This window comes from Phaenicophaeus curvirostris, chromosome 2 (assembly GCF_032191515.1).
Source record: "Phaenicophaeus curvirostris isolate KB17595 chromosome 2, BPBGC_Pcur_1.0, whole genome shotgun sequence".
Taxonomy (NCBI): Eukaryota; Metazoa; Chordata; class Aves; order Cuculiformes; family Cuculidae; genus Phaenicophaeus; species Phaenicophaeus curvirostris.
In genome coordinates, this window is record NC_091393.1 from 49258546 (window position 1) to 49283303 (window position 24758).

The following is a 24758-nucleotide window of genomic DNA, read 5'->3' on the forward strand; positions in this document are numbered from 1 at the left end:
CAATGTACTGAATTTTTGAAATGAAAACGATTTCTCAGCTTCTTTTCCAGGCATACCAAATCCAGGGAAGAGAGGTTTCATGGAACAACTTGATAAGCTTTCAAAATTGTAGGCAGAACAAGCCCAGCATGTGCTCTAACTCAGGCCAGGAGGTACACACTAAGGCTGAATATTCTGCTCCTCACCTCATTTTCATGCTGTGCTTCAAATGCTAATCAATAAAATCACCTAAAGGATACAGATTGCTTTATAATTAAGACCTTGTGAGGTTTATGTGTGTCCTCAAATTTCTTAAGAACAGGGTTAGTAAGTGGGTGTTACACCTTGTGCGCAAAATGCAAAAATCTGCTGGGGTGGATGTTCTAAGGCAGATGATGACGTCGTAGCACAGAGAGAGCACACTACAGCTTTAGAGGCTGGAAGCATCCTGATTGTTATTTTGGACTTGTTCACTTTAATTTTGTATAGAACCTTTTGTTGTCTCTCTTCCTCTCTTCTCAGGCAGAGGTACATTGTGTGCTTATATTTTGTTCTGTTTTGTTTCGATTTCATCTTGACAACAGTCAGGCTTCTATCTAGGAACTTTGTGTTTGTGTTGAAATCGAGATGTTATTAGCGAGTATAGCATAGAAGCAAATGACCTTAGAAGCGCTCTCCAGCTGAGTGACTGTGCTGAGGTGTTTAATTATGATTGTATGAATTCTGTGGTCTTGGCTGCATTAGGCTGGAGGAAAATTACATTGTTCGTTTCCCTTTCCCGTGAGTAGAGCAGTGCTTCTGCTGTTATGGCAAATCCATTTCTCTTGGAACGTATGTAAATAACAAAAATTAGAAATGCCACCATGTCACTTTTTTTAATACCAAGAAATATTAAAATACAATCTCATTCAGTATTCTAGGTGGAAAAACCGTGCAGTTCTAGCTAATAAACTATATGAAGTTACATTAGGCATTATTCCTCGCTTCCTTTTCCCGATGTCATCAAGTGTCCTCTGATAAGCAACTCCTATGCTTCCCTCCAGAGTCAGGTTTGTTGCAGTGTTGTGTGAAGTGATTACTTTGTGTCTTGGTTTGAAAAGCAAAAAGAGTGAAGGGAAGAGGGAAATACATAAAGCAAAGAGGATGGAAAAAGGAAATACTGAGCTGGGAGGGAGACACAGAGGCAACTCCAAGAGAGAGCTGATGCCAGCAGCTGAGATGAGAGAGAATCAGATGCTGGGGGAAGAGTGTTAAACATCAAGTCATATGAAATAAAACCTTTCCATTGGAACTGGATAAAAGTGAAGACTTTGGTACTGTTTGGAGATTTTTTTTTTTATAACAAGAAGGCAAGAAGGTGCAAGCGATGAGGAAGAAAAATAAAAATCATAGAATAGTTTGGGTTGGAAGGGTCCTTCAAGGGTCACCTAGTCCAACCGCTCTGCCATGGGCTGGTACATCTTCAGCTAGATCAGGTTCCTCAGAGCCACATTCAACCCGACCTGGCTTTCAGACAGAAATTATATAATGTTATTAAGAAAGATGGAACCTCACCTGCTTATGTGAAAGGCAAATCTCTTGACAAGGAAAACATGCACACAAGTGTGTCTATGCTTGTGAGTAACAGGAGTTGCTCCTGGCCCTGCTCAAGCACTTCAGAATTTATATCAACACAGTAAACATTTTAGTGCTGGATGGGTCTGTTGTAGTTGTCTGATCTGACTTCTTGCATTGTGGAAGCATGAGAAGTTGTCATATGTTTGTGCACGAGGTCCAAACTTCTGTCTGAGCTCAACTATAATATTCTTCATAAGTGGGTGGTCACATTTCTGATGTAGATAAAATGAATCATTTCTCTAGAATGTGAGCAAGGACTTAAAATCACCTTTCTTCTTGGCGAACTGTTGCTTGAAAAAGGATACATTTCCTGTTCCTCCTCCACGTTTTATGTATTTCCTTTATGAACTGTGAAGTTGTTGGTGGAGTCGCCCATCAACAGTCTCTAAGTTAGCAAAGGAAAAGAAGAGTTATGGGCTTTTCTACTTTTGAATGTATGTATGTTCATATATACACTGCTGGAGTTTGTTTTGCACAAATTAAATTATCCCCTTTTGTGTAGGGACAGCATTTGCTTCTGTTTGGTTTATTTAAGGATAACAGCTAGGAGTACCTCCAGAATTTCGAGAATTTATCTTTACTGCTTATTTTGTCATGGTGAGCCAACATTTCTGCTTGAGTAAGTGAGGCTAATGGAGTTAGTCGGTTAGTTCATGTTACTCTGAAAAATGTCAAACTCTGGCTGACTGTCACCCTGCCCAACAGCATATTGGAAAACAGCAACAGCTGTGAATCAAATACTTATCTGTTCTGTGACTGGGCTGTGAATTATGCTATGGAATGCAAATTACATGCTGATAATGCCCTGAGGTTATGAATTTTGCTATGTAATTTTTAGGGGAAAGATAATGCAGAGAGATGTCATACTTTTAATCTCTAGTTTTAATTCTGTTTCTGAAAATTAACATGGTTGTCACCATTTCCATGAGGAGCCTAACTCTTACAGTGGTGACAAAGCCTTCATTTATAGTGTCCCCTTACCTACATTAGCATCATGGAGGTGAAGGTAGGCCATGAGACTGTGTTCCAGGCACTAACAAGGAGTTAAGATTGGGCAATTTCCTATCTTCATTACAATTTTCGTCAGGAGAGTAAATTAATGAGTCATTATTCTCCTCGCACTGAAGGCTTTTTCCACTACAGTGAGGATAGAAAGATTTTTGTGATCTCTTACTCACAATAGTAATCTGTCTTGCACTGACCTTTTTGGCAGTCTGTTTTGACTGGCCTGGCATAGCATCTCTTGTGACAGACCTGCAGGGAAGGAGGTAGGCTGATGAACCGTGGCAAAGTCTGATGACTGCAAAGGTTCTTGTAACCCAGCATGCTGCATACAAAGGCTATTTACATTCTCATGACTCATTCTGCTGTTTACGAAGCTGACAGTCAAGAAGTAGGGTACCTCAGGAAGGACAATCTGTGCTCCTGGAGATACTACTCCTGGTTTATGCACCTGGTTCTGTTTCTAACCTTTTTACTTGATCCTGGGCAGGTCACTTGTGATTCAATTCAGATAGGTGGAGGTCCAGTAACAAAACTCCAGGTAGACTCAGTAGGAACAGGACTTGGTACTCTCTGCTTATTCTGTTTTGCACATAACAATGTCCACACATAGGAGTCGAGTGCCTGTTAGCGCAAATGGCTACTGGTTTCCATAGACCTTGAAATATATACTTTTTATGTAGTTGGGGTTTTTTTAATTGGTCTTCTGGATCAGGACAGGAGGGTGGTTGGCACTCCTTGTTTTGAAGGGAGGGGGCTGCCCTCATGTTATAGTGATTTGTTCAGTATTTATGTGTTATACCAGTTTTTAACAGAAACACCATGATGAGGAAAGATGTTTCATGTCTCTGCAATTACTTTCTGTGCTGTAAAATCATTCTTCCAGCCCCTTGTTCTCTGGTGACTCTCACCATATCCTTTGCAAAGGTGACCTTAGGCAACATCCGCAGGTAAAGGGTGATCTCTGTCTTCTCATTTGCTGTCAGGGAAAGAACACTACAGCCAGGATCTGTTATTGGTGCCTCTCTCTCTCTCTCTCTTCACCCACTGCTTTCCTCCCTTCTTTTTTTTTTTTTTTTTTGTTTTTGAGGGAGGAATTGGGGTATATGTAGTGTGATGGTGGTATTTGTTTTTTTTAAACTGAGCTGTCTTTTGAGAACACTGCTGTGTGGACGTATGCAAACAATGCAGTTAATGTGGATTTTAGCATAGCATACCCAAATATATCCTTTTTCTTCACTATCAATCCTGCTTTACTTCATCTCAGTTTCTTTCTTCTCTCTAGCTTCTGTTTTCTTTGCTTTGTTTCATCTGTCAATATGGTTATCATGAAGCATTTGGTAGCTTGCCCTGCTCCAAGTCAAAGGTTCTTCCTTTCTTCAATGCCTTTCTGTGTTTTACTTGACTCATCTCATTTCTCAATCTCAAGTTGGTATTTGTGCTTAAAACTGTATGTGTATATATGTCCACACCTGCATGCATCGGTATGGAAACATAGGTGTTCCAGTGTAAAACTAGTTTCTGTATGGTAACGTAAGTGGAAAATACTCTTAAATGTGTTTTAAAGTGCATTGATACGCACTTTTATTCTGAAAATTTTGCATATATGAAATGTCTCATGTAGCACTATAAAGCCTGAATGAAGTGTCACTTGGCAGTATACAACTGCAGAAAGTGGAGTAAACAATCAGATCCCGTTGTGTGGGCCCACACAGAGCAGGGTAGAATTATGAAAGGTCTGTAAAGTAGAAGAGGAAACATCAATGCCTTTCTTCACTGGCCTCTTGAGACCAGATTCTGGTCTGCATTTTCTCTTCTGCAGCCTTATGGAACCCAGATCCTATGTGTTAGACTTTAGGAGGGAGCAACTATGTTGATTTACATCATCCTCTCCCATTCTGCTTGAGGATTATCTGCCACATCCTTCTGTATTCTCAAACTAGCAGATGATGCATTTAAATGGCAGGTCAAACTGAAGTGTGGAAGCTGCTCAAGCTAATCAAACACTGAGGTATCTGCAGGTGTTTTATAGCTGTAGCATGGAAATGCTAAAGATTTAATTGACTGTGCAACAAGAAAAGGAAGTGGTACAATGGCAATTCATTTTCTCTGAGAATACAGTGGGAACACAGGCTGCAGCAACCTTAATTAGGTTTTCAGTTAAACACTTTTAGCAAGGATGGGAAGTTCAGCTAATTGAATCTGTTCTAATCTCCATCCCCCTGTTTTTCATTTTTTGCTCTTCACTTTGGGAGATATCTCAAGAAAGAGCTCTCATTGTTCTCTGCTCATTGCAATATGCGATGACAGATGGTAGGCAACGTGCTGATGTACAGGGTAGCTACACATAAGTCATAGGAGCTCCCACCTGTCTTCATTACAGCGAAACTGAACTGGATCCACTCCAGTGACTTACAACTGCCTTCCCTTTTCCCCTCTCCTCCCAGTCTCCATGCTCTTTAATGTGAGAGTAAGTTTGTTGTGTATTGATAATGCCCTAAACATTTAGTTGCAGTGAACTGTAGAAAGTCTAAAAGCAATGTGGTCTGCCTTGAAGTGCAGGTCTAAGTAATCGCCAGATTTTAGTATCTCTGCAGTTAGTACTATACACTTTCTTGATGTATTTGTTTAATTTCTTTTTCTTTTGTATGTCTTGCTGATTGAGTACCAGTTAATGTGAAGGTTCCTTATTTTGGCATCTGTTGACCTATTAATTTCAAATGTGAGTTCTCACCAGAAGGGTGACAATGACAACTTTTTTTACAAAAGAAAGAACATTAAAGTCACAACATAAAAGTTAGCACTTAAAGGTGCTTCGTACTGCTGTGGCACCTCTCTAAACTATAAAGTCCTATCACAATTTACCCGCGTGCTACACATGTTCCCAGGTCCAGGTAAAACTGGCAATAGGTACATAGGTGGTAGCCAGCTCTGTACTGGCTAAAGGATCACTGTCTGAACCCTGGAGCAGATCTTTTGGTGGTTTCTATCGATCTGGATATGACACTCTCTGAGGAAATATTTACTAGATGTTCAGTAGTTCAGGCTGGTTTGGATGCTAAAGTTGCAAGTTTTAGGAGACCTCCTAGTTAAATTGTCTCTAGAAACGTTCAAGAAAGGAACTGCTGAGAAAACTGGGCTCTGCGCCTGCCCATTTCTCAGAATATTCTAAACAAAGCAAATGGTTACCTTTTAATTAGAAACGTATTTCAAGATACACATGTAGTCTGCTTCAAGTTCTTTAGATATCTGCAGAATTAATGTTTCTTTTAAAAACTTCCTCTGGTGTTGTGCCAAATAGCCTTTCAAAAATTCCTGTAACCTGTGAAGAAGGTACAAATATGAAGAGCCCTGCAGATTCTCAGAAGGCACAGAACTGAGCTATGCTTGTGACTCTCAAGCCTTTACTTTATCCTTAAATGAAGGGATTTCTTTACAAAGAGCAAATAGCAGATTTGTCCCCTTGGGGTAGCTTGTAATTTGTGCTTTTGGGGGGAGAAAGGTGGAGAGGAGGAATACCAACTGAACACACCCAAAATAGAATTGATTTAGTCAGTCCTCTCTGCAAGCAGAACATGCTGGAGGAGTTACAAGCTGGGTTCCCCAAAGCTTAGACAACCAGTCTTTGGTAATCTCCATTTAAGTTTTTTAAAAAGCAAGTTCAAGTTGTAGACTGCCAGTTTTGGAGGGAGGTTGGTAGGTTATGGGCTGAGTGGCAAGACATAACTTTGACAATGTCTGAAACTCTGTTAATCACTGTTGCTTTAACCTAGGGTTTCTCCTTAGCTTCTTAGAAAGGGAGGATTTGTGAGAGGAGCAGAGTATGCGTGCTAGTCTATTGCATGTGTTTCGTTTGTGTCAGAAGTTAAACCTTTAGAGTTGTAGGAGAGTTATTTAATACTTGTTTTATATACTTCTGGGCAAACAAAATACTTATCATTAGGTCAGTTGAAACTAAGTGAATTTTGGTCAAAGGCAGCTCACAGTCATAAAAGAGGAAAAGCTCTTTATTTTGGTATTTTTAGAAATCAAACATCTTTGACTCTACTTTGGAAAGACAGGTGGTTAAGGTATGTATTTGAATGCATTGAGACTTGACGAAGAAGAGTACTTCAGATTAAACAAGTCAAAGCTATTTGTTTCCAGTTGTGTAAGAAAATACTCAACTAGTTGTTTTCTGTTCTTTTCTTACCTTGCATACATTTGTCTCTATGGGGAGGAAATTAATACAATTCCAAGAGGGCTCCTTGGGATGCAATGCAGACATCTGGATAACCCAGACCCTTAAGGACTGGCTCAGAATTGTTTGCCATAAGCAACTGTGTGTATACAAATGCAAAAATAGACTCTGTATGAACAGATAAGTGCCTCTTATGAGATGTGACCTAATGAGGTGCCTTTAGGGACACTGGCGTCAGACGTGGGCTGAGTATCTCTGTTCAGGAATTAGTTCCTTGCCAGCCAGCAGGGTTTGTTAAAGGGCTTATGATTACTATGTGTTCCTCAGATGCTGTGTACCTTCTTTGATAAAGAGTAAAGAGAGAAGTCATGGCTCCAGACACTGTTTGGTTTGGTCACCAAAAAAAATTCAGTATCTCATCACAAACTCAAAAGCATCTAAAGTACTATCCTTATTAGTGATTTACTTTAATAATTTTTAAAAATGGTATTATTCTGTAATGAAAATATAGCATAGTCATAGTTCATAGCACATGCTAATTCAGATGTTAGCTGAACTTACTAGTGTATGTTTGTTTTTGTCTACACCATTTATTGTTGGAGGGAGCTAACATGTCAGGGCGTACTAGCAACCTGAATATCGAACAGGAGGTAAATGACTGAAGTGTAATGCTTATCACAATGAGTTGAAGGGCCACTAGTGATCTGTGAATCCCTTCCTTATGCTTTGCACTTTCATGTAGACACACAGGCAGCTAACTATTGGGAAATATTTAGTGAAATTTCTATTAAAAGGCCATTCTTAATAGTATGTGAAAAAATATGCCAGCTCTCTTTAAAGATTAGAAGTGCTTCAAAGAGTTGTGAAGTTCTCCTTGATTACTTTGTGCAAGTGTTATCTTACTGAAAGCGATACAGCCCTTTTGGAACATTATTCCTTTGAATACTGATTTTAGTTCTGTTGTTACCTCTCACTTTTATTTTTTTTAATTTTCCTCAGGGAGAAGTGTCTCCTTCCACTCCAACTGGCTCTGGAATCAAAAAGCATGAAGCTGGCCCAACAGGCTCTAGCAGGGATGCAGGTATGGCTTTTGAGCAGGGGTGGGATCTGAGTAGGTAGTGGATGTCGAGGAAATCTAGGCTTTTCTTTTGAAAAATACTACAGAAAAAGTTTCTGTCATTAGGTGGACCTAACAATAATGTTTGTATTTCTGTAATGGTGTTCAGAAGTTAGGATGCAAGTAAAGGGTTATAATTCTGCCGAAGCTAAAAATCTTCTGCAGATAGGTGGGAGTTCCTGATTTTCAATGTTGAAATGGAGACATGCAGAGCCCTACCCAGGAGAGGGTAGGTAGACTCACTCCCTCTCACTGGGACTGGGGAGAGAGTAGGAAGAGTAAAGGTGAAAAAGCTCTTGGGCCAAGACAGATCTTAATAGGGAAAGCAAAGCTGCATGTGCAAGCAAAAGGAATTAAGGAATTCGCTACTTCCCATTGGCAGGCAGATATTTAGCCATCTCTGGGAAAGCAGGACTCCATCACATGTTACAGTTACTTCAGAAGAAAAGTGCCTTAACTCTCAATGTCCTCATCCCCTCACCTTCTTCCTCCTTTCCTCAGCTTTTGTTGCTGAGCATGGTGTCACATGGTATGGGATATTCCTTTGGTCAGTTGGGGTCAGCTGTCCCAGCTGTGTCCCCTACCAACTTCTTGTACACCCCCAGCCCCATTGCTGGGGGACAAGTATAAGAAACTGGCAGCCTTGATGCTGTGTAAGCTCTGTTCAGCAATAGCCAAAATGTGGGTGTGTTATCAACACTGTTTGTGTCACAGATCCAAAGCAGAGCACCCTGTGAGGTCCTATGAAGAAAAATAACTCTTTCACAGCCAAAACCTTTACAAGTGTAGAAAATAAGAAGCAGAAATGAACCAGTGAAATGTGCTACTGAGTTGAAGTTAGGAAGGAGCATCAGTACAAAATGATGCAGAACATAGAGAGTGAAGCAGGCTGCTGAAAGTCTATGCTGGGAGAGAGCAAGGTTGTGTCCCTGGGAACTAAGACAAGGTAGTTTTGCTCTGTCATGGGAGCTTCAAAGAAGAGTGGAGCTGGGAAAAGACTTGAGTGGGTATATTTACTGCAGGATGCTTGCCACTAATAAGAAGCACCCCTAAGGGTTCTTATAGACTAGGTGACAGAGGCATTTGTAGTAGAACTCCAAGGAAATAGTGCCACTTGCCATGTTGGAAGATACTGGCTCAGATACTGGATTTTGCCAGGCAAAGGAAATCTGATCAGTCTGAAATATTCAGTCTGAAGTTCAGTCAATCCATACTGAACACGCTACTGTATATGTTTGTGGTCCTTGCATCAGCTACTTGCTAACAGTACTCTTCCTCCTGAGGACTTGATCTCATCCATGATTAGTCAACATCCAAATGACATATAACATATCTTGTCAGTGATCGGAAGTACCACCTCCACAGTGCTTGTGGTCTGTGTCCTATCAGAATGAGCAGGATGATAGCTGACTGTCTCCTGCTGGGCAAGGGGCCTGATAAGACAAGTTTGAGGCCAGGACACTAGCCTGAGTGAGGCTTTTTTTATCATTGGGGGATTTTTGAGTTTTGGGGAGTGTAAGAGTTCTGCCCTCTCCCCACTTTTAAACTGTTGAGAGGTTTTGTTAAGGGTATTACTTGGAGTGGTTTGTGATCCCTTGCATCAATTACTGATGCCTGCATTCTCCTGAACACTGCAGAAGTGGAATGGGGAAAGATGATACCAGAATGGCAGCTGTTTACAAGATGTTAATTGTCCCTTCATCATAGCACAGATCTAGTTTGTGCTGTACTTCTGTATTTTGTATTATTGGATCGATTTTAAATTTGTACATGGAAAACCTAGCCACAGTAATATCAAATACTAATAGGTTTAGGTATAGTAGTTTACATCAGAATTAGGCAGAGGCGGTATTGTCTCAACTTGTGCATTGCCATTTTCTCTCTGCAGAAGCTGCTGTCTGATGAGAGGTTTGTATCCGTGGAAACAGACTCAGATGAGAAACAGTTGCTTAATCAGATGCTAAATGCCGTCAAAGTGACTCCTTCGCTCAATGAAGACCTGCAGGTTGAAGTGATGAAGGTTAGTGTTTCACACACGTCAGTGCTTGCAACGGAGACTGCATGACTGAATGCTGGTGATAGCAAACAAATTAGCTGTTGCCTTGGAAATCTCCACCCTGGAACAGTATTTTATTCCCTCCTTCCTGCACACACATTAGTTGTTTTCATTTCTACTTGGTTCGTGTTTTCCTGTGTTGAATAGGAGATAGTTATGTTAAGAGTCAGTGCACTGGTGGTCCATTTTAGCAAACTGGGACAGGACAATTGATTCTCTCCATGGGATTTCACAGATAAATGATTTATAGATTTGGAAGTTTGTGTTTGGTATTGAATTTTAGTGCGCATGAGGTAGACCGTGCTGTGCAGGTATGTGATTCTGCATTGTGTGCGTGCAGGTGCTTCCTAGTTTTAGTTATATGTTCTCTTTCAAAAGCGCTAATAACGGAGCATGATTTCTTTCAGCACTGAAATGTCCCTGAGCTACTGCATAAGGGAAATTATTGTTTTGTAAATCAGTGGAAACTTCCATTTCTAGAAATGCTTTACACGTTTCCTTTGTGTGTTAGGAAACTCAGTTGCTAGGAGGAGAGGAGGTGCTTTGGAGGAGAGGAGTTGTTTTGGAGAGGAGGTGCTGTCAAATTTCTATCCCCTGTCAGAGTTGTTGTATGACTTGCCAGTACTGCCATAAAAAAGTGACTTCCAGTTCCTGTATTATTTGTGTGAAGCAATACAGTCATATAAGAGTTCTCAGATGTTTCGGTATATAGTTAGTACCATAGCGTTTGTTGTGCTACAGCTCATGTCTGGTCAAAACTCTTTTGGAACAAATTTGGTGGTCCTTATTGCATGCTCACTATACCCAGTTCTGATTGATGTATTTAGATCTACTTACTTGACTGTCCTTTACTTCTAAGTGCATAGATTAGGTATTTTATTTGTCTTGCATGTGACATCATTGTTCTAATGAATATAAGTTATCCACTCTGAAGCTGATGTGCTCTGGCTGTACTCTTTGCCACTGAAGATGACTACCTGTGTGCAATATGCACTCGCTGTCAGAATATGCAGAAGGGTGAGCCTAGCAAAGGGAGGAGCATTTGTGTAGACTGTTACCCGTATTGTTGGAGCAGACTTCTGCCCACGTACCAGCATAACTGAAGACACCCAAATCTGCATCCCTAACACAGCATGCCTCTTTCCTGCCTCTTTTATCTCTGTAGTGGGAAAAGAAGAGTTAAGAAATAGCACTACTGAACCAGCAGGTCTGTCATGAACCAGCAGGTCATACACGCTATGCAGCATTTTTTTACAAGTTGCTCTTTTACCTTCATGAGTACTTTAGATTCAGAATCTGCATACACATTGTTTCTTTGAAAGCCATGACATAGACCTGGGACACATTGTCCCTGCACTGAGAAGACTGTGAGCACTGTATTTTGCTACAATTATGAGTGAATATCTTCTCAAATTGTCCTGACAGGTGAGAATCAAAAAAAAAAATCCATATCACCAAACCACGTAAAACTCAAGCCAGTTCCAGTTCAAGCATTTAAGTGAAAAAGAGAAAGAGAACATCGTTTTCATTCTACTGAGTGAAATTTCAATGTATGAATCCTTTTCTGGCTAAAAGCATAGCAAAATGCATGTATGGTAGAAAACAGGCTACACTTCTACATCCTGAGAATGAAGCAAAATTTCTGTTTTGATTTAAATATTTCAAGAGACCAGAGGGCCAACAGATGTTGTAATTAGGGCAGTTAAAACTCAGAGGCATTAAATCTGAGCCTTGCCCAAAAGTCAAATCAAATAGAGGTTGGTTTTGGTTTTTTTTCACATTGTAACCTGAAAGTTACAGATGCCACTGCAGTACTTGAAAATGTGGTTAACCAAGGTCTGAGGAGTGGCCAAATCCCTTCAGGGTTTTTTCAAGCAGCTGGTCTCAGCAATGCATTTATATTCCTGGATCTGCTCACATGTGTTCTCAAGGCAGTATATGATTGTACATTAGACTGTGTTACTCCATCCGGAGGACATTAAATAAATCTTTATGCAGTGCTGATATTAGACGCTCCTGAGTGTGAGCAGGGTTGCATGGAACTGGATCAACAGTAATACTGGCCTGGTTCTTTGTGACTTGCTGTACAGTTGCACCAGTCTTGCTGGTATTAGGAATGCAACCATCAAAGATTCCATAAAAGCTTTTAATCATGCGAAACAGATGTGAAAGTAGAGGTGCAGGAGTAGAGACTCCACTGTAAGCTGCTGGTATATAAGCTCCTAAATTACTTAGTGTTCTTTGGGGTTTTTTTTAAAACCTACCCAAAACATGTCCTGTTATTCCCAGTAAGCATACAGCAGAGAAGCAGAAATTCACCCTTCACATATTATCCAAAACAAATGTTTAAAATACTAGTTTTTTAATGGTTTCTTGTCATCCACCTGTATTGCACATGGAAGTGTGAAGGCATTTGGACAGCTGAAGAGAGGGTTCTGTAAAGCCTTTTAGACTCAGGTGACTGGAAGCTGGAATTGACAATTAAACAAAGAAAATAGGAGAGAGGTGTAAGTGCCGTTAGTTACCTGGCTTGATAGGCTTTTGGAACCTGTCAGATATTGTTGGAAAGGGGAAGCATTAAACAGGAAAGGATCTGAGTAACTGTAATTGTTGCTGTAAATAAATGGGGAGGAGTGCTAGCTGAACATCTTCTGGCATGGAAAAAAACCAGCGCTTGGGGCTACTTTTACAGAAGCGCAATGGCACTTCCTAATTTATGGCTAGGTACCAAATCCTCCTTGTTTTAAGGGGAGAGTCAGGGCATGCTCTACAGATTCCCAGATTGGAAGACCACGAAATAGCACGCTGACAGCGTTCAGGCTTAAGGGACAGGGCTGAGGACTGTGCTACTACTCCCTGGGTGGCCAGGGAAGATTTGTACTGTCAGGTATATGCAGCTGTCAAGGTAAACTCAAAGCCTTTGCCTCTCACAATACCTCTCCTCTGTGCTAGGTGAGGTACCTTGTATACTTTATAAAAACTTTGATTTAAAGTGGAATTTTACTTTTTGTAATAAGCAAATATTAAACTAAATTCAAGATTAGGCACTACTGCCAGTATCTCTAGTTCTTGTGGATACCAGCTGTGGATTGCATCTTTCTGTTAGATATTTTGTATAAAGTGATTATGTAGGGAAATTCCCCTCTGTAATTTCCAGAGTAGGAGTGATACTCCAAAGTCCTTGTTTATCTTTTCTCAGGACAACCTTATTATTACCAAGCACTGAGTAATTCTTATGTCAACAGCACTTTTGTGCCCAAAAGAAGGCAATGGTCTTTTCAATGAGGAAGAGGAAAATGCTATGATTTCTCTGTGATGTGAATGGGCACCTGTAGCAAACACAGGTGCATTAACTGCTTTTGATTTCCTACGTAGTGAAGCAAGCTTTCTGGGGTGTATATATTTTGCATTTAGACTTCCACGTTCTTTAAGTGCTGAGCCTAGTATTTCTTTAGAATATCTCAATGATTGTGCTGTCTGTGTATACTCTCTACCTCTGATACAGTTTCTGACAGAGATTTAGTAGTATTTTCACACTGGGAACTAAACTATGGTTATTTAGTTGCTTTAAATCATAATAAAAGATACTGAGAAACCAGATAATCCAGCAAGCGTGACCGGAGGGAGCAGTGCATCTGACACAAAGCCGCTTTAACATTCACCTTTGCTGTTGCCGTGAGGCTTTGCTGTCACACCGAAAAGCCCTCTAATATATGTAACATCAGTTTGTGTTTTTACTGTGCTCAGCTGACTGTATTGAGGGAATGGAAGATCACGCAATCATACAGTGCCTTGTTGTCAATCTTCTTGTAATACACCAATAGCCCAATTGCAGATTCAAAAAGATTAGTCTATGTATTTTTACTTTTTTATTTTCTTAGTAATATTTGTGTGTGTTGGGAAGGACGGAATCTGTTTGTCACTAATCACCACTGCTCTATTTATGCAGTTGAGGATGTATAGAAAAAATAGGGGGGGAGGAGGTAATTCAACACTTACCTGAGACAAACACAGTCATGCAATGTGGCTGGCCCAGAAATAAGAAGAATTTTGTTGTGTGGCATGAGGCCATGTTATAATTGAGTGAAATGCTAGAGTGTATCTCATATTGAGGAGCAGGGACCTTTGTTGACCTTCAACACTAGGCTAACAAGCAAATAGATAATCTACAACAGAAAGGGGACATTTTCTGGACTGAACATGAGTACCGTGGGTTTAGGAGGTCCTAATTTATTTTCTGGTTTGATGCTTTTGAATTCTGGCTTCAGATGTTTTTAAAATGGGTGAAGTACTTGTTTCATGCAATTAGACCTTTGCTTGCAGGAACACACATGATATTGACAAATGCACTATCAGATATAGTCAAACCAGCTGAGCCTCTGGATTGAGATCTCTTTCAACCTCAACGATTCTGTGATTTTTTTACTTTCTCTCTTTGGGGGTTTTTTTTTGATAATTTTTCATCTGTAACCCTGACCCTAAAATCCAGTTCTTCCAGGAAAAGCTCATGGAAGAACTGGAATTCAGCTTTGAATCTAACTGTGGCATCGGAGCAGGTGGAAAACAAATATGAGGGAAGAGGGTAGGATGGAAAGAATCCAAACCAGCAAGACCTTATTTATTTTTTTTTCTCCTCACTAATGTTATGGTGCCTTTCATTTTTAAGTTGACAATGTTCTTAATAATGCAGTACCTCTCTTTCTCTCTTTCTTCAACTGTCAAATAACAAAAAAATGTTTACTGAATAATTGCAAGTTAGTAGATGAGTATACTCACCCAGAAATAAGCCTTCCAGATAAAATGTATATACTGTAATGTAATGGGTACTGCCAGTTAACAAGCCATTTTTAAAAAGAAAAGCGTGATTGATTGTTTAAAACTTCCCTTTCTCCTATCTCCTTATATTTTCTTCGGTCACAGACAAAGCTGTCTCATGTAGTGCAGTGCACATCAGTTCAGTGTGCCCAGATCTCCCAAGGAATTTGCAGCTAGCAAGAAAGAAATTTTCAAGCAAGAATAAAAATAATTACATTTTATGAAGGAAGCTCAATTTTCTGATTTGACATCTTTTAAAATATTTGGTCTTTATTTCACAATTCTAATTAGCGCTGTTAAGTTATGCTGGACATGTTCTGATTATATATTAAGTTTCTGTCAGTGAAACTTCCAGGCTTTGTTCCTTACTACTTCTGAGAAGACTTCACACAGTATTTGTGGCTACTCTGCTTGGGGCGGTTTTTTGAACTAGACTTAAGGGTTTTCTGGAACCAAAACAATTCTTTCTTTCTGCAGTGGTGTGAGAGAGAGAAGACTCTTCTAATTCCCATTATTTGCCTACTGTCCATGGGGAACAGCTATTTCATTTAGGAAATATTAATTTACGCCCTGTGAGTCCAGCTTGCATTTGCTAGTGGATTAGGTGTACTGCTTGCTGATGAGCAGAATTGTTATGGGTTTCTTCTGAGGGCTTTTAGGAGTCAGCCGGAAGTCTTTTTAATATATGAGTAAGGTTTAATGAACCCGTGCTAAATCTGCTGTGATAAGGCAATCTTTTCTCTTTGTGTCTTCAATAATCCATTAATACAGCATTTGGGAACTCTCCAGTAGTAACACTGGACAGCTCTTTTTGAGATTTCAGTTTTCAGTTTGGATATATTCAAAACTGCAATCTGAATCAGAGTTCTGGGGTAAAACTTAGTTTGTGTAAGGACAGTCAGAATGGGAGCACATGGCTCTGCCACTGAAATCCTGTTTTTACCTCGGGTATTTGTAACTGTTATTTTGAAGTTTGCTGCTATGATGCTTTGAGTACTAAGAGCCATCTACTAGTCTTTATTATTTTTTTTCCTGTAATAACTAATTAAATTAATGTGGCCCCAGTTATAGTGTCAAATTAGTCAGCACTGGAGGGGTTCACTACTGAAGATCTGCAAGGAGTAGTAGAAAGTTTGAGGACAATATTTTGTTTGTTCTTAGCTTTTTAACAATCATAGTTATGTAGTTTATGTTCTACACAACCATTCTGTTGCAGGTTCGGGGAGTTAGTCCTGATCAAGTGCAAATATTGGATTAATTTGGATTGTGCTTGAGCAACGGAACAAAACTTTATTGTTAACTTTTTCAGAAAACTTGGCAGGAACTCAGTCACTGTTGAACAGGAAACCCAAGTTTTAATTTTTCTAAGATGTGGAAAGTTTGATGAGGGCTAGTTATTTTTTTCTTTGGCCCTCCATGGCAGAGAACAAATTGCATTATGTATTTGAAACGTAGTTTTAAACTGTTTGATTGAAAATGTTGGTAGAACACAAGTATGAAATCCCAGCCTCCATGGATGATTATATTCTACACTTTTTTCTTGGACACTGCTAAATGAGCTGATCTCTGTAATAAACTCTGACAAATATATATGTCTTTTCATTGTTTTAAAGTTAATATTTATGAATGTTCATTTCTAATACAACTTGATTATGCTTATAGAATATCATTTGCAACTGTTTTGCTTTGTCTTGAACTGTAAAATTAAATGGAGGAGACACCTGGGTTGAAACAACTTGGATTTAAAGATATAACTCAAGTACAATACTCCCTATTATATCTTTTTGAGGCAAAGCATGTATAATAGCTTTATGTAGGAGTAAAAAGAGTGATTTTGTTGCCCATTAGAAGTAAGAATTGATTGGTTCAACATTAAAATTTAACTGGTAAATGAAGACAGAGAAGAGAGACTGTCGTTATCAGGATGAGAATCAGCAACCCAATTGCTGATACTTGGTGTTGATCTACATATTTTAATTAATAAATAATTTTGGAATAACAGATATATTTGAAGCGCTGCTTTGTTGCAAATATTTTTCAACATAATTTGCAATCTAAATTGCAATCCAGTCTCTTTTTGAGCAGAGGAGGACTATGTTTCAAATAAAGTAAAATATAAAAAACATTATATAACTTTACTTGCATGCTTTTATCCAGAAATGGTTTAAAAATTATAGTTATAAGAGAAAATAATAACATACTGAAAATCTGTAGAAAGTTTCATCTGTATATTTTTAATAGTTCTTGTAAAGGTGGTGCCTGATATGAGCCGTCACAGGCAATAACTGTTTTTTATCCAGCTCATAATTCAGAGCTGTGTTTGCAGTTTGTACTGTCAGAGGAGAGTCTGTAAAGACTTGCACAATGTCATGCAATTAGGACTCTTTTTGAAGATCAGTCCTACTCAGGAACATGAGCTAGAGTTCTTAGTGCTTCTTCTGCTTAGCCTTTTCATAAGTTAAATTGTAATGTAGGCCAAGTACAAATCCTGACTCCCTTAGGTTTACTTTTCTCCTTTTTTTTTTTTTGATGGTTACTTTTTAAAGTAATTCTATGCATGTGCTTATTTATAAGTAACCAAGACCTGGAGATTGCTTAACCATTAAGAAAGTGGACTGGAAAGGCATTGTATGATCAGAAAACCAAATATGGAAATCCTTTAACTTCTATATTGCCATTTAAGCTTTTCCCTGCTGCTAGAAGTTACTTCTTACAGGAGGTGACAGTGCCAAGTTCTGCAAGCCAAGTTGGCCACATAACAGTGGTACAGAAGGATCGCTTGCAATAGTTTTTACATGCAATTATACACATATTCCAGATGTGCCACAGATGGCATGCACCTGGCTTAGACCTTCTCTGCTTTATAAGCTTCCCATGATGATGGCAGCTGCCACCATAGCTTCTAACACCATTTGGTCCTGGGGACAGCTGAGGAGAGAACTTGTGTCTCAATAGGCTGTTCTGATACTGCCAGACAGATCCTGAGGGTCCTCTTCCCTAGAGCTCCTCACGTGTATCTCTTGTGAGAGAGGAAAGAGATATGGAAGCTTCAGATGGTATAGTGGCTGGTGTTGCAACCACAGCACCACCTTATCTGGCTTTTTTTATCTCTTTCCTGGATGCAGGTCAGGAGGTAGTTTAGGATGGGGTGAAATCCTCTGGTAGGCCAGACAGCCTGTGGGATGCCCCTTATCAGGTTGTCTTCAGGCCATTTTCTTGCCAGTTAATCTGGTGTCTTAATAGTAATTAATTAGCTGTTATAAAATACATTGCCGCACAGGAAGTTCTCCTGATGTAGTTTTAGTGGCACCTTGCTGAAGGTAGGGGAGTTGTTTTCCCTTTCCTCTGTCTGAAAACCTCCCTTATGTCAAGAATAAATGTCAGAGTTTTCCATCAAGGGGATATACTATGTTTGACGTTTTTTTCCCCTCAACAGCTGTGGTTTTACTTACACCTATGTGTTGCCATCATTTCTGATCATTTTGATGGTGGATGCATGTAACTTCTTTTTTATTTAAGAAGTCTCTAAAGTTTTTATTGTTATCTTCCAGTTCAGTATTTGTTCTTTTTCAGTTTTGTTTTACTTGGATATATATCTTCTAATTCATAAAGTAATGCAGTGTACCTAAGTAAGATATAACCTGTCAAATGGGAAATGCCATCCTAGCAGTGCTAGTCAGCCTTTTTTCCAGTTTTCTCTGCCTTTGAGTGTTATAATTCTAAAGATAAAGGCCCTATTAAAGCTGTTAAGAAAACATGTCAAATATCTATTGAGCAATTGCTTTAAATAATTTCTTTCCCTTCTACAACTGTATTACACAAGCAGAAATTTCACTTGGTTTCATACTACCATAAATAATGTTCAGTGGTAGTTCTGTTGTAGTCTGATAAACTAATGGGCATTGTCTTCTGGAAGCACTCTGAATGTTACCAGTGATAATGTATGAGGTTCTTCTGTACCAGATACAGTCCTTTTCTTTGAAGCCCTGGTGCATTCATAATGCTGAGCACCACTTGCTGTTGTGATAGTGAGGCATTTTATGGGTTTACTGATTCATGGGAGACACTGCCTCCTTTCCCTCCATGGTTGAAATCTGCTCTTTTGCACAGTGTTAAATGATGACACAATGGACATGAATTCATTAATGCACTTTGTTTACCTTGCACTCATTTTCCTTCAAGGCCAAAGAATGCAACCTGAGCAGGCTACTAGTTGTTTTGCCAAACAGGAGGACGCTTAGTTTCTAAAATATTTAGTAGAAATACTGATGATTGCTTTAAGTGTCAAATAACTGAAGGAGGTAAAGGGGTTTCCTGCCTTCTCTTCTGCTTTTTATTCCTGGGGGGAGGATTTGAGAATCATTTGAGCATACGCTGCTTCCAAGTTTACAAGGCTGAAAGTAAGTCAAGAAAGGCTTCCTTTATGAATCCCACAAAGGGATTAGAGGTAGGTGCAAAATTCAGCACTCAAAGAACTGAAGTGTCTGCATGCATGCCAACTAGGAGAAACACAAATATTCAGAGGATTTTTCCAATGTGACTTAGAGTTCTGGGAAAGAAAGAGGGTAGCAGTAGCATATGGATATTGGACTTGGCACTTAATACAGTGAAGTGCTGAAACGTCCTCAAGTGATGACAGATTACAGTTGCTTTGAAGTTTTGTACCTTTTCCCTGTTCCCCATTTTGGGTGATACTACTTGCTTTCTTACACACTTTGTTTATTTGATGTGACTCAATGTGAGAATTATCTTTTACCACAAATATGCCCTAAGCACATGGGTAACTTGGCTAGGAATAGACATTGTAATGACGGTTTCATTGCACTGCAGTTCAAATGCTGTACATTTTGTGTCAGTTGACCTTCATTATATCATCAGAAGCACTTTTTTTTGTTTGTTTTGTATTTGTTTGTTTCTACTTATTGGGAAAACTATCTGTACCTGCGGTCTTATGCTACAGTTGGTACCCTGGGACTCCTGGGAGCAGGAATTGTATGTCTTATTCCATGACCATCAGAACTTCAGCTGTATTTAAAATGAATAATTTCATTACGGATAAGCCATTTATGGAAATGTGATCTAATTGGGCATTTGTGAGATTATCCAAGCCAATTAAAACATCCTAGTGGTCATATGTTTTTGAAACTGTCTCCACATCATGTAAGTTTGTTTTGCTTGTTTGGTTTGCTGTTTTGGGGGTTTTGTTTGTTTGTTTTTTAAAGAAGGAAAAATGTGTTTCGGAGTCCATACCAATTAAGATCTCATCGCAGTAACACATAGGATAGTATGAATTTCAATTTTTTTTTTTTGTACTGAATATGTTACTAGGAATTCCTTTGTAATTCTATGTCTCCTTCCACTACCAGTGACTGCAAAACCAAGGTTTTATTGCCCAAGAATACCTGTCTTTCTTTTCTTTAGTTTCTTTAAATAAAGGCTGCTTGAGATAATGTCATGAGTAGTTGAGCAGCCTATGTGATAAACTGTTTGAAGACTCAGTGTTTTTAGTGGCTCTGAATGATTAAGTTTATTTTCATTTGGTAGGTTTTAATCCTGTTTTTCATCCAATAATCTAAAAGAGAAGTCTTGTGTCTTTTTGTTTGTTCATGTAAACGGGAAGGCAGGCAAGTTGAGTGTCTGGAACATTGCCAAGACTGTAAATGAGCCCTGCAGTGGTGCTGATGGAAATTATAGCTGAGAGCAGTCTTGTGCATTGGTCAGAGACCATCTTTCAGATGTCACAAATTACTGGCGAGGGAAAATGGTAGCAAGTGGAGTAAGACAGGGATGTGCTGGCTGATGATTTGTTATTCATCTGTCATTTGGTAACATCAGATCATATGCCTTTTCTCTAGCTAGTAGGTTCCCAGGTGTCATTTTTTATAAAGAGTAGCAGTCAAAACTTAGCAGTTTTTCTTGTTGAAATTCCCTATTGCTTCATAGCAAGGTTTTGATCATCACTCTTCCTGCGCTTTATATCTGACTTTTCTATCATTCACCTGTTATAAGTGGATTATTGGCACTTGTGACAGAAAGGATTAGGCATATACATGCTAATTTTTCACAGTTAAGGTCTACAAAGGTAAGATAATTTTTTTTTTAAAAAAGAAAACTAAAAAGAAGAGGGAGGGGAAAAAGAGATTTTTAAGAGCAAGGGCTTATAAGAATGTCTGAGCTGTTGTGTACTTCCATGTATTGTAGTATATGGCTTCCAGGTTTTTATCTATGGAAAGCACTGGGTATTAGCAAACTGTATAAAGGCGAGATGGTACAAGAGAGCAGAAAATCACATGAAGCGAATGAGGATTTACAAGTAGGGAAAATCAGGACACGCAAACCGTTGAATAAGATTAGTCATGGGCCTGACTGTCCATCTTTGCTGTTATCACGGTAAGAAGAGATTTGTCAGCGGGAGGCAATAGTTTTCTGTCTCTGGGTTTATGAACTGCGTACTACACCTGTATTTTACACAGCAGTGTGTGGAGAGTACAAATCACAGCTTTTCCTTAAATGCTAAATGTATTTTTTTAGCCAGCTGCTGAGCTCTCACATCTATTAGAAATGTCAATAAAATTTCAGGACAGTTAATAGCTGACAAGGCGGTGCCCATCCAGTGGATGTGAGGCTGACCAGTAGTTTAGAACTCACTTACTGCCAGACAAAATGGTTCAGTTTTGAAGTTTTAAATTCTGCAGATGTAAACTGGGAAGCAGATGGAAATAAGAACCCTTCTAACTTATGTGCGTATTAACCAAATGAGATTATTGAGGGTTTTCATAATTGATTGTTTATTTTTCAGCTGTTCTTTTGGATTTATTCTGTGAGCAGGATAAAAAGGTATCACTGTTTCTTCTCACTGGCTCCTGCCCTTGTGCCAGCAAATGCAGCAGATTGCACAGAAATTTGCTGAGTTCATATCAAGAGATACAAAGTACAGTGTTCTAAATAATTTGTAATAACAAACAGATATCCTTCTCTGTCAAATTTCAGTATAAGTCCTCTATAGGTTATACCTCCTACTGAGGTAGACTGTGTGAAGCATTTAAGATGAGAATATCCATTTTGCCCATTTCAGAGCAAGGGGAAACAATGAAGAAGAAAATTGGTTCAGAAACTTTACTTTGCTCTAAAGCTAAATACTAAATATCTAAAAAGATAATATAGTCCAGAACAATGATTTTCTTGGGGTAATTTTATAGTAGAAACATTTTACGTAAGAACAGGATCAAGCTTCTGGCTGGTATTTTATTTACAAAACAAAGAAGCAAGCAAAAAAATACCTTGGAGTCCCATAAAAATGGGACAGCTTCATAAACTTTCTCCAGAAAAATGACCCACTCATCCATAAACAAACAGGTTCTTCTGTCTGTACCTGTAAGAGCACGTAACTAATGCTCAAGGATTCTCTTGTACAGAGAGTTCAAATTCCCCTGTAGTTATTAAATACCTGCTTTCCAGTAATGGATTTTTCCCCACTCCCTAGAGCAAAATAACTGCAGAGAGGAGTATTCTCCCAAGCAAAGATTCAGTAGTAATGATGTGTGTTCCGTGGCTCTGCCATGCTAAGAGGTCCTGTACTGGAGTTACCTGCTTCTTTTAGCCCACAGATCAGCTTGTTTTGGTTTGGGTTTGGGTTTTTTTTCCCCTTTATGAAGACTCTGAGATGTTCCTAGAGATCATCACTGCCAAGCGAGATGATACAGCTTGCACCGAAGAGATGATCTAGTTTGCTGCTTCAGGTTGTTATATTACAGTTTTCTACTGTTCCACTGTAATGTGGAAACTGCACAAGACATTAAAGGAACAGAAAAATTACACTTTCACAGGGACCTAAGGACAATAATCTTTCCAAAAATGTATCCCTTCACCCCCTGTTTTTTGTTTGTTTATTTGCAAGCTCTGATCAGACACACTGTGGCAAAGTTGTTTGTTTTGCTTTCTAGGCTAAGGAGGTTATCCCAGGATGCTGTGCATTAGTAGCTGTTACAGAACCTACCCTTAAAATAAAAACCTAGTACCACTCAGAAGCATGTAATACATTTAAAAATGGCTAACAGTCAGTAATGCTGGCCTTATGCCTTGAATTCCCTTGTGAAGCAGAGAACAGTGGCTCTTAAGCACTGAGGAAGTTGTAGGGACCAACACATTAATGTTATTGTGATTGATATTTTCCTGGTACACTTATCCCCAAAACCTCATGCTGTTTCAGACCAAGCAAAGCATAAATTCCAGCACTGGAGATACTTCATGCTTTGTAAGAGAGAGGACAGTGAGTAGCTCAGACTCTCTCAGTCTTCCATGGAGCTGAAGGAACTGGAATGGGAGACGGGGAGGGAAGAGGGACAAGGGACATCACCAGACACTAAAGGCACTATACAAGAGCACCTCTCACCACATTTCTCCACTCTCCCACCACACTACCCACTGGTAGATCACATCACATAACATTCCCACTTCCTTCTCTTCAAAGTAAAGTGTTGGATGGGGCATTTAATTCTGCTCCTCCTGCTGAGTTCAAGACAGTATAACCTTTCCCTTATGAACTGGAGATTATCAAAATTTTTTTTAGCTGCTCATTATCAAGTGACTGTAATACACTTACTGGAGATATCCAAGCCTGGGAAATCCTCTTTATGTCACGCAGTAATTAATGGCTTGTTGCACATAATACGTATGGATCTGTGTCACCTAAGTAATAACTGTAATAATCATAAATAATTATATATTATATATATCATATAACATATGCTATAATAACAAATAAATAAATAATATATGCAATTTTTTCCTCCCTCTTTTGTATACTAATAGAAATGAATGGAAGAAAAATCCTGCAAAGTTTGTGGTTGAAATAAGAATGGCTGAAATAGTCCAAGGCTAGAATTGATCACTGGATTGCCTTTCCTTCTGTGATAAATAAACTTCTGGAGTGTACCTTGGGGCTGACAGTTGCAGCCTCTTAGGAGGTAGCAACTCAATTGTGCCATCTCCTTTATTCAGTCACATGTGGTGCTAAGGCACTTCTGATGTCTGCTGTAAAAATAGGAGTTGTGGCTAAAAGCACATAAGACGGGGAAGGGAGGCAATAACAGATGAAACTTAATTTTTTATCTTCCCTCCATCTCTTTTTATTCAAGGTCTTGCTCTGTATAACATATACCTCCACATTTGAGCTGAATGGGAGTTCAGTGTTGAAGATTGCTGAGGTAAGTGCCTCTGTTGTACCTTTGCTTGTGTCACTTAATGTTCCTTTGCTACCTAAAGTGTGTCTTCCATACACACCCTTAAACTCAACTAGTCCAAATCACAATTACCAGCTTAAGGACTGGTATTATCTTATGTCTAATGTGAAGAAATGGCTGCAAGTTGGACATGGCTGATGGACTTGCATGGGAAGGCACTTTTGGGAATTGTCTGACAATTGTATATTACAGCATTGCACATATTTGCTCTTCATATTTACTTTGTTTAGACTTCTGCAATAGAAACGTTTCCTTGAGTTCTTTATAACAACACTGTGCTGATTCCTTAGCTGATGTAAGTCTAGAACTGATGAATTTTCCTCAAGAGAGCAGTGTAGGCCATAATGTGCCTTGTTAGCCTTGTTCAGGTTAAAGAAGATGCATAGGAACATTGAGAACTGTTGGCAGTGTTGGGTTTACAATCATATTTTCTGTTCTCTCTGTAAATTTGGATAACACTAGGCCCATTATTCATTGAAAGCATCCTGATAAGTGACAGTTTTCTTTTATAGACTGGACTAAAACTCTGCTGTTCTTGGTAGCTGCACTTCATTTTCATTTGCAAAAGACTAGCCTGGCTCTTAAAAACCTTTGCTAGTATATTGGTACAAATTAGCACAATTATAGTTTGTCCTTTTTCTTTTAAAGTGAACAGGAGCTCTGATGCAGGCTGATGAAGTATGCCAGCAAAGCAAACAAAGCTCTTGTTTCCTTCAGGGAATTGGATCAAGCTGTAATACAGAGCACACA

At 39.1% G+C, this 24758-nt stretch overlaps 1 protein-coding gene across 1 annotated transcript in view; it reads left to right on the top strand.

Moving 5' to 3' along the window:
• ARFGEF3 (ARFGEF family member 3) overlaps positions 1-24758 on the top strand; it is a 91961-nt gene that overhangs the window by 8640 nt on the left and 58563 nt on the right. Inside the window, exons 3-5 of the mRNA XM_069852001.1 lie at positions 7778-7859; positions 9784-9915; positions 23904-23972. Of these exons, the coding sequence (XP_069708102.1) occupies positions 7778-7859; positions 9784-9915; positions 23904-23972 (283 nt within the window). The remainder of the gene's footprint in view (positions 1-7777; positions 7860-9783; positions 9916-23903; positions 23973-24758) is intronic.